The 10,529-nt window shown below is 34.1% G+C and overlaps 1 protein-coding gene across 1 annotated transcript; it reads left to right on the top strand.

Moving 5' to 3' along the window:
* Nucleotides 1-8,335: 8,335 nt before the first annotated feature.
* On the top strand, nt 8,336-9,449 carry LOC149217923 (NAC domain-containing protein 22-like). Its single transcript, XM_089390409.1, has 3 exons — nt 8,336-8,537; nt 8,620-8,882; nt 9,021-9,449. The coding sequence occupies exons 1-3, from the start codon at nt 8,336-8,338 to the stop codon at nt 9,447-9,449; spliced, it is 894 nt and encodes a 297-aa protein (XP_089246535.1).
* The last annotated feature ends 1,080 nt before the right edge of the window (nt 9,450-10,529 follow it).

Below are 10,529 nucleotides of genomic sequence, written 5' to 3'. Positions count from 1 at the left end.
CAGGAATAATCAATAGAAAGATGAAAATAAGGTGATGGAAGGTCTTTAATTCTAAATCACATCAAAAGATATCAACTTGCGTCAAATGGTCTTTTACACTGATCCTAATTGTTATTTTAATAAATGATCACTAATGAACCGTTATACTTAACTTTAATGTTCATAACTTCACATCGAAAGTCAGGAAGTACTCTCCTAGAACCCTGAGCCCTTCGAATTGTGATAAAAGTGATTTTGCAATTTGCTTCGCAATATCGCAGATCGCTATATCGCAAAACTTGTTTTCGTTAAAACCCACCGCTACATGAATTGTTGTGATATGCGATTTGCAAGATGCTATCGCATTTCGCGATATTTTCTTTGTTAAGTAGCGCTACGGGTTTGAAACTGCGATGCGATAAGGTTAAAGGATTTTATGATCTCGCATTTTCACGAATCACAATTTCAAGGGGTAAGTTTTATAAGGGATGTCTTCCGTAACTTTTTTTGATGCGAGAATAATATTTTCTAAAGCGGGTTTTTCAAGGTTTACCTTAATGTTCACAACTTTCTATTATAAATTTATTCTAAGGCTTTTCATCATGTAGTGCTTTTTATAAGAAACTCATTTTTTGTGACATTTTATGCGCTTAAAGTATGAAAAGGTAAATTTCCATGTTTTAGCAAGTTCCACTTTGACATCTTATTTTATTCTAAAAACAAGAGAGGCATGAATAAATGCCCAAACTTGATTTTTTGGAAGGGTCCCCATTTATTAATGTTATTACTAACACTAATAAATGGGGGGTTGTTGATAAGCACAATAATTGGCGATTCACTTGGAAGAACCAGTTATCTCTAAGGGTTTTTTGAATTTTCTAAAACTTCCAAAATAGAAATGGTTTTGAAAATGAAACTTCATTGTACAAAATATAAGGAAAATAGTGTTATTTATTAATAACAACATCTTGTTCTAACTATCTTTATTCTGATTATCTTCTTCCCAGAGTTAGTTATTTTACTCACATCAGTCATTACTTGGTCGTGAAGATAAAAACAAAAACATCCCTTTAGATCAGTTTTGGTGTACTCATTTGTCGTCGATAGAGCCTCTGCTGCCAGCAGGCATTTATAGCCTCGACAGGGTTACCTGTTACCTAGCAATGATCCAGTGACCCACTTGAGAAGCATGCAATTTTCAAAGATAAATCCTCATATGCACTTATTGTTTTTTATTATTTCACTTTTAATTCTTAAAGAACAATGTCTTGGTTGGTAGCCAAAACTAATAGTGTCATTCACTTGATTTATAACTTAATTGAATAAGCTGGCTCGTGATGACATCCCTTTTCTTTTAATTGAAAAAATCTCGAGCCATTAACCTATTTTGATATGCAGTATGGCAATGTCAGTTAGTTATAATATTTATGATCATGATAAGCCGACTCTTGATGAGACCTCTTATTCTCTAATTTTTAAAGTGTATAATTGAATTACTCCTTGAATCTTGCAAATTCCTTGAGTAGGGGGGAAGTCATTGGTTCCTTAAGAATTATCCTGGATGAAAATTGTAGAGTTTATAAATAGCTTTTCCGCAGAAAATCTTTGTTTTGTTATTGATACCTTTTGTGACTGATGTAAGGAAAACTTCTTCCTAAGGTTGATTCTTACCAAAATTTTAGATAGTTGAAACAAAAGAACAGGAAATTTTTTTCGAAATAATAGCACTTACCCATCTGTTTCATAAATGGAGATTAATTTTCGTAACCACTCCCATTTATACAAGCGAAAAAACAAAATTTACATGAGACACTATTCTTTTCGTGGAAACCAAAAGTGAAACTTCTCAACTTTTTTTATTATCAAAAGGAAAACTTAACTGGAAATATAATCTACAAGAATAGAAGAGATCATCTTCTATGGAAAATATGTCGATGCACTCCAATGATTTTATTTACATCAAATCAATGAATCCATTATTTAACACACCAATTCAGTGATAATATAGACATTCTAAATATTTCTCATATACCACCTTTCGTTGTGTGTTATTGCAAAATTTTAAAAAATTGAGAACGAATCAATCCCTCACACTTGAGACCAACATGCCGAAGACTCCAGTGTTAGGGAAAAAATCAAGTGGGTTGAGTTTCACAACAATTTTCTTCGAGGAAGATTTTTTTTTTTTTGAGGAGTGGTCGGTTCTTTTCTGTGAGAAGTTTTAAGGTTATAACTCTAAACTTACAAGAGCTTTTCAGAATTCTTCAAGAGGAATCAAACTTGGTTTAAAGAATTGGACCTTAGCATCTATGAAGAATCATTTTCTTAGAGCACCAACCTCCCTCAAGATGGGGAATGTTGTTTCAAGACTTTGGTTAAGGTGTTTGATATGTAATCAATTTCTGGTGCAAGAACGCTAGAACACCAATTTGACAAAACTATTCCCTCTCTTTTGGTTCAAATAGGAATGACATGAAGCTCTTTACCTAGTACACAAATATATCACTTGTGAAGGAAGGTATGATGTTACATTTAGATATCATTTACCGTTTCTCTTGTACTTTCATGAAACACAAAATATTAGCCCTCCTTTTTATCTCTTAAAGAGATTAACTACGATGGCTAAAATTGTGTAAGATTTCCTAGAGCATGTCAAATCTAGTCTGTTTTATCATGGGTTAATTAATATATGGATGGAAGAGGAATTAAAGAAGAAAAATCAAACTTAGATTCACTTTATCTTTTGTGGAGGGATTGAGAAAAAACCTTTGTCATCTGTAGTAGCCCATAAAATAGAAGAATTACTAAAGGGAGGGTGAGAAAATATCCTGAAATAGAAGAAGGAAGAGATAGAAGAGAAATCCTCCCATAAGAAGTAGATAATGGAAGTAGAAGAACAAGTTTTTATGGAGGTCAAAGGAACAACTGTTCCCAAGAAGAAGAAGAAACCCTCCAGGAAAGTTAGGAAAGTCCTAAACACATAAGGGAAGGAAACCCCACATTGGAAGTGGAGATGCTTTCATGAAAAAGGAAGTTGTGCATATTAATAAGTCTTGTCATAGGAATAAAGGTATGAAGGTTGTAGAAAATGAAAGACAAGGCTAAGAAGCAGTATGAGTAACCCCTCTTAAGATTACTCATGGTGGAGTAAAAAACTCATGGGAGGACATTGAATAAGACACTAAAGATGCATATGAAGTAATTACTGTTAAAAGTGCACTTCGTAGGACTTGAACGTGATCCCATGATGACTAGAGCAATGGATTTTAGGAGGTTGCTGGACCTGAAGCATTTACTTCAAATCATGCAGAAGAGCTAGTTCTAATGGAAGTGATCATTCCTGAGGCAAGTGAGAAAGTACACCAAATATACTTAATATCACTTTGAGGAAGGAAAGATCGAAATGCCTAAGTAGATTGAAGAAACCATGATAGTCGATGTCACTCAACATGAAGGATTTTAATCACCTAAAGGAGTACAAGCAACTTATGTACCTAAAACATCACAACTAAAGAAAAGAAGTAGGAAAATGAATAAATTGAAGAAATGGATTACAGAGTATGAGGTTCTTTGTAGGCATATTAAGAAGGGAAACCAAACCCTAAAGGAAATGAATGCATAAGTTAGAGAATCCTGGGACATGTTGGTGGTCCAAAATTGATTTTTGAATAAGTGGGGTAAACATTGGTATGTGAAGCTAGGTCAAATCTAAAATCACTGTAGGAAGATCAAGTTGAAACCTTTTTAAGTAATACGACATAAAGGTTCACCACAACTTAATATTCTAGTATTGGTTATAGAAGTCACAATGCATGAGGATGTGAAAAGTTCTGGGTGTGGGGGAGATGATGAGTCACAACTTTGACTCAATTTTTTTTATATATTTAATAACCATTTTTTCCCATAATACCTTGTTTTATTCCTCCTTTTCCTATGGTTTGTTATCATTACTGTCCATTTCATGGTCTCGAAAGCTATAAGTTAAATAAGGTGATTGTCTGTTATTCAACACATTTCCTTGTGCATTATTTTGTGTTTTGGGTGTAATTTGCCTTGCGTACTTAACCTTGGGTGTCGTATCCTTTACATGTGTTACATGATCATTCATTGTTGAGAAAAATACCAAAAGTGCACAAACCATGTGAGTAAAGATCATGAACTATTAGAAGTGCATAAACCATGTGGAAGAAACTGATGGAAGAACTACCCGAAGTCGCCACAAGAACCTCATAGTTACACTTGTAGTTTTGAACTTCCTTCTTAGCAATTCGTTTAACCCTTTAGATTGGCACAACTCAGGATATAACCTTTTTCAACAACATATCTTTTAAAGTAGTGGAGATGTAATTTTAATGTAACAACAATACCATGAAGTTACAACCCATATTTCCTATTTTGTATATTTGTTATCATGACTATAAATATATGTTATTTTGATGATGTAAGGTCATAGGTCCCCAGATTCCGATCTTGTGGTCCAATCTGTTAGGATTGAATCTCTATATATTTATGTAAGATATTGTATAGGGGTTCTCCAACCATATTACTAAGACTGGTGCAGTGGCCATATTTTGTAAAGAACATTGTACTCTGTCATATTTGTTGAAATTAATGAAAACACCCTATTTTTGATCAAATCAAGATTTAACCTTACATTCATATAGTTCTCTCATCGAGGAAGGCCCCCTTGTCATGGGATGTTCTCACAACATTATTAGGGTTTACTATTTCATATTTTTCTTTATTTATGTTTACTTGTGCATAGAACGAAGTTAGTCATTTCAAACTTTGTCCCTATAGTTTACACATTGTGACATTTTGTGTGGAATGGTGTGAGGGCCATTAGTGTGAGGATTTATTAACCCTATGAACTCGAAGGTGGTAAAAATGCTACCAAACTAGAACCTACAACTACTAAGTGGTTTGTTTCTTTTCTACGTATTTGATTTCTTTGTTGTTGTGTGATTCTTTTATCTACTTGTTTGAACTACATGTATCCTTGAACTTGTTGAACATATTTACGATGTTGAAAATGACTATCATGATTTGATTTATTATTTATATCTCTATTTTTATGGAATGTATAAGGTGAATCCATGTTCAATTAAATTCCATAGGAGTATTCTTTTAACATAATGCTTTAGTGTCATTTTTTTAATATTCTAAGCAATTAAGATTATTTATGCATATATGTTGATCAAACCTCATTAGCTTACAAATTCTAAGTCAATAATTTAATGAACAACAATTTAAGCAATTAAAATTAATCAACAACTATTATGGAATGGAGTGGTGTTGCTACCATTGAAAATGAGGTTATAATTTTCCTCATGTATTGTAATACCTCAATGAAACCCATAACCTCAGAAATGTTAGTATGCACCAGCCATTTCATGATAGACTCCATCTTGGTAGGATCTATTTTTATCTCTCCTCCACCTATCACATATCGTAGATACACCAAAGAATACTATGTAAACTCACACTTCTTAAATTTGTTAGCATTTATTTCTTCTTTAATGTCTACAACACCTATGTCAAATGTGAGATATGATCCTCCCAATTAGAACTGTATACCATAAATCATCAAAATAGAGAATAAAAAATGAATTTATAAAAGGTCACAATATATCATTGATTAGCCTAAAAAATGGAGCTAGTGCATTGCATATGCCAAATGAAATGACTAACCACTCATACAAAGCTTGCCTAGTTTTAAAGGTGGTTTTCTACGTATCCTCTTCTCTGGATTCAATATCTTGATATCTAAACTCTAATTCCATGTTAGTGAAGTGTTTAACTTGTTTCTATTGATTTAGGAGATCATTGACTATCGGAAAGGGGTACTTCTGCTTAAGAATTATTTTTTTCAGAACCCTATAATCAACACATATTCGTGAAGTCCCAATTTTTTTGGCATTGTGATGATGGGTGAACCACATGGTGATGTACTTGGTTTCATGAAACCTCGTTTAAGAAGTTGATGTAACTTTTTTTTTTGCCTCACTTGATTCTATAAAAAATTTCCTTACAACCCAATGTTTGGTAATGAGGAGCTCGATAATTATTGGACCTTATGTTCCACTCTCCTCTTGGGCCATAACCCTTTAGGCTCCTGAAACATATCCTTGTATGCCTATAGAAACTCGTATGTTTTTTATTATGTTTCTTAGAACACCCCTCCAAGGATGACTTTGCTCTTACTCACTCTTTTACAACGTGATACTAAAACAAATTTCTTTCCAAAATTTATTAGTTTCTTGGCTTGGTTAATGATGAGCAGCGAATTTTTCAATTTGTATTTGTGTGCATTGGTGATGAATGGTTTTCCATCCTTGACAAGCCGATATTGGTCATATTGTCGCATGATAGTTGCATTCCACATGTACATGTAGGGACACTCAAACACCATTCCACATACATCAAGGGGAACTACATCAAGTTCTACTCCATCAATAAATTTAAGCACTAATAACAAATCTACTTTTGCATTTTTCTGTTACCTTTAACTATGAATCTGTATTTAGCCATCCCATTGGATATGGGTTTTGATGATGATGAAATTCCAATCCCAATTTATCGACTAGCTCTACTACATCTAGATTCACCTATGATCCTGTGTCAAATAGAACATCATTTTTTGTCTTCTTGACTTACCATTATGTGGAAGAGTTTGGTCATTTATTTCTCTTCCCATTGCTAAAGGCTACTCATATTAACCTCCTTTTGCATTGGCATACAATTTTTCTTGTCATCCACATCTGAGCTACATCCAACTTGGTTGCTCGAATCAGTGGCCATGAGATTCTTCTTCTTATTATCTTTGTGTTAAGCTTTGGATGCAACTTCAAACACTTCTCCTTTTTATGACAATCAATATTACAATCGTTGCAGTGACTACTCTAATCCTAACACTTGTTTGTTGTGACCTTCGTCTTTCTATCTTCCCTCATTTCCACTTCTTCCTCCCTTCCTTAGAAGCATCCAGAAACTCGTTTTTCTTTGTTCCACTTGATTTCCCTTTCTTTTGGCCTACTTCTCCAAATATTGTGCATGTACACAAGCATCGTCTACCAATTTGGGTTTGAACAACCTAAGTTGCTTCTACATATGGTTGTGTAGACAGTCGAGATACTTGAGTACATCTGAGTTTTTTATGGAGATACCAAGCATTATGGTTATCTTTCTTAACTCTTTGGTGTACTCCTATACACTTTGTTGTTACTTCTACCTGAAGTAGTGCTACTAGATCCATTGGTCCTCTATACGAATGATAGGGTAAATTTGTGACTTTATAAGGGCTTTAATGTCCTCCCACTTAGTCACTAGAGGATCTTGATTCTTCAACATCAAAGTCTTTTTGTGGCTTTTCTATCATGGTCCTCTACTTTCAACTATGGAAATTAAATTTTCTACCCTTACTGTATATAGTTGTCTCTATTAAAAAAACAAAACACAAAAAAAACAACAACAACATTATGAATCTATGATGGTCTAATAACTTTCAAAAAATGAATATATCATACATTAATATAAACTAATAAAACTACTTTTCAAAAAACATTGAAGCTTAACTAGGAAAACATGTATAATGACTTATAATAAAACTACCCTACAAAAAAACATTGCAACTTAACTAGGAAAACATGTATAATGACTTATAGGCATCATGAAAACTTTAGTCACAATTATGAAAATATTAATAGAACTTTAAAAACGTTGTTGGCTGGATAAAACTAATTTATATCACTCACAAATCAGCATAATTCAAATCCAAAATACCAATTCATTTAGTCATTTGCATGGCCAGGTATGGTAAGTTCAGTTAGGGGCTTCCATTGGCCTTCCAGTTATCCTAGTTTAACTTTGTATAGACACAATAATTGTTATAGTATGATAATAGTCCTACAGAGCAACTTCATGGAAATTTCTCCGTTATGATGACAAAATAACTTTACATTGTCTTGCGTTGTCACTACGCCGAGCAACAATTAAAAAACATTAAAACGAATTATTCTTTGATGACAAAATAACCTTACATTGTCTTGCGTTGTCACTACGCGGAGGAACAATTAAAAAACATTAAAACGAATCATTCTTTCCTATATTGACCGCATAGGGTGCGTCTGGAACTTTTTCTCCTTATCCCTTCATTTCCTTCTTAAATTTCGACCTATAGTCGTCGTCAATGCTTTAGTGTAAAATCTTTGTACACATGACAACATGTTGACACCATTTGTATGAAGTCGTCGTTGTCAATGCTTTAGATCCCCTTTCCCCGAGTGAAATCTCTGTATATATACAAAGCATGTGGAGACAATTTACATAGTTTCTTTTGTTCTTCAAAATAGATCAGATGGCTGTACTGGAAGAGAAGTATAATGATGGGGCAGTAAAAGGAGAGTTAACGGTCATTCCAGGCTTCAGATTCTATCCCACTGAAGAAGAACTAGTAGGCTTCTATCTCAAGAAACGAGTCGAGGGCGGTCACCAACTGAATTTCGATATAATTATACCAACGTTGGATCTGTATCGATACGATCCATGGGAGCTGCCAGGTACTTCACTCTCTGGTTTTTCCATGGTTTGAATTTGAGGATAATTTTTTAAACAATTATATACGTATTCGCATTATTGCAGGATTGGCTAACGATGTTGGGGAGAGACAATGGTTCTTCTTCGTTCCAAGGGAGAGTAAGAAATGCGCTCGGCCTACCAGATTGACGGTGTCAGGTTACTGGAAGGCCACGGGTTCTGACAGAGCAATTCGTAACGAGCAGCTTCAGTGCATCGGTCTGAAGAAAACTCTAGTGTTTTATAAAGGAAAAGCCCCACTTGGGCAACGGATGGACTGGATCATGAACGAGTATAGGATGCCAGATTTGACATCGTCTCTGCCCAAGGTGATCGGTTGCATCTTTTAATTATATGTTATTTATACATGGTTAAAATACTCACAAAATTCTCAGCCACCCAGGTTATGGAGTACTTTGCTTTTCTTGCTACAAAGATAATGAAGCAATGTAAGTTGGAATGTGCAGAAAAGGATGGATATGGTGGTATGTCGGATATATAGAAAGGCAGCATCTCAAAAATCCATGGAACAACCAACAAAACGTCATCGCGTTGACAACGAAAACTTGGTTGCTTCAACTGGTGATGAATGTGAAGAGGAGAAATGTCATTCAATCAACCTTAATGGCTGCTCATTCCAGTCAAACCCAATTACAGAGGCCAAAGTTTCTCCACCACATTGTTCTGAGAATGGAAAGGGAGTTTCTTATTCTAATGTTCCTAAAATGGACAACCAAGCTCGTCAATTGGAGGATCAGAAGCGAGATTGTTTTTCTCATGTTAGCAACAGGAACAATGAAGCCAGTCAATCTGAGTGTCTGAGATCTATGACGTTTTGTGAAATGAACATTGAAGCTAGTCCATTTGAACGTTTGGTGAAGAAACTATGGTATTGAATGTTGGAGGTACAGCTCCAACATCCACTACCAGTTACATTCAGTTGTTTGAGTGTGCTTTAAATAAATATTAGCTTGTTTGTTTATGGATAGGTGTTGAGAGTCATAGGATGAGTGTCATTTAACATTCGGTAGTTTGAGCGTGCTCTAAATAAATATTAGCTTGTTGGTTTATGGATATGTGTTGAGAGTCATAGTATGAGTGCCATTTAGATGAAGGTGAATTATGGTTTACAACTTATTATTATAAAAAGGATGTGGTTTGTGTGATGTAAAAAACTATTAGTTTTTCGTTTAGGTTAAGGTATTGAGAGTCATCGCATGAGTACCATTTAGATGATAGTGACTTATCGTTTACAACTTGTTATGAAAAGTATGCAGTTTGTCTTGTTATGAATATTTTTACATGGATTTGATGTGTTTATGAGAAGGAAGATAATTATTGAGAGTACACCAGAGCAATCATAGTTGTGAATATTTGCTTGATGAAGTGGAAGTAAAAGGTTCTTTCTGTTCATTGATACATATCAGATATTATTGAGAGTTATTTGTGAAGCGTCTAATGTTATTATTCAATTTGTTTGGCCATTGTAATTGATATTTTTCTGATTTGTGAAGAGTCCAGCACAAAACATTTTGAAAAGGCCAACCAAAAGCATTATAGCTAAGCTGTATTTCCCGGTAAACATATGATTTGAGAACAAAAATACGGATTCCTGGGATTATTTACAAGATATGCCATCGTTAACATACATTTACTTACAAGATATGCTGCCCACTGGTATTAGCCTTTGTATGTGAAACAAACAATTGCTAAAAGTCATAGGAAATGCGTTTTTTCGTTGTGACGAGCACCGTAAAATCTGTTAGAATAATTTATACTCTTATTATTGTAATAAAATAGTCATTTAGTGGATTGTTTTAACCATTTCAATATTTTTATAATAAAAATTTCTGCATCCTTCGAGCAATTGTAGGGAAATTATTAAGGGAAGTTATTATGTTGAAGATGGAATTAATTAACTGTTTGAGCTTTATGATTTTGTCATTGATACTTTACATCTCTCTAAACATATGTGG

The sequence above is a fragment of the Pinus tabuliformis genome, chromosome 1_1 (genome assembly GCF_031772625.1).
Source record: "Pinus tabuliformis cultivar Carrire ecotype Pingquan chromosome 1_1, CPIR1, whole genome shotgun sequence".
NCBI lineage: Eukaryota > Viridiplantae > Streptophyta > Pinopsida > Pinales > Pinaceae > Pinus > Pinus tabuliformis.
This window is presented reverse-complemented; position numbering and strand designations above follow the sequence as displayed.

Excerpts from the sequence above, each read along its gene's own strand:
- LOC149217923 (XM_089390409.1), top strand. The coding sequence starts at position 8,336 with ATGGCTGTACTGGAAGAGAAGTATAATGATGGGGCAGTAAAAGGAGAG. Across the intron at positions 8,538-8,619 it reads CGATCCATGGGAGCTGCCAG|GATTGGCTAACGATGTTGGG; the intron begins GTACTTCACTCT and ends GCATTATTGCAG. Across the intron at positions 8,883-9,020 it reads TGACATCGTCTCTGCCCAAG|AAAAGGATGGATATGGTGGT; the intron begins GTGATCGGTTGC and ends TGGAATGTGCAG.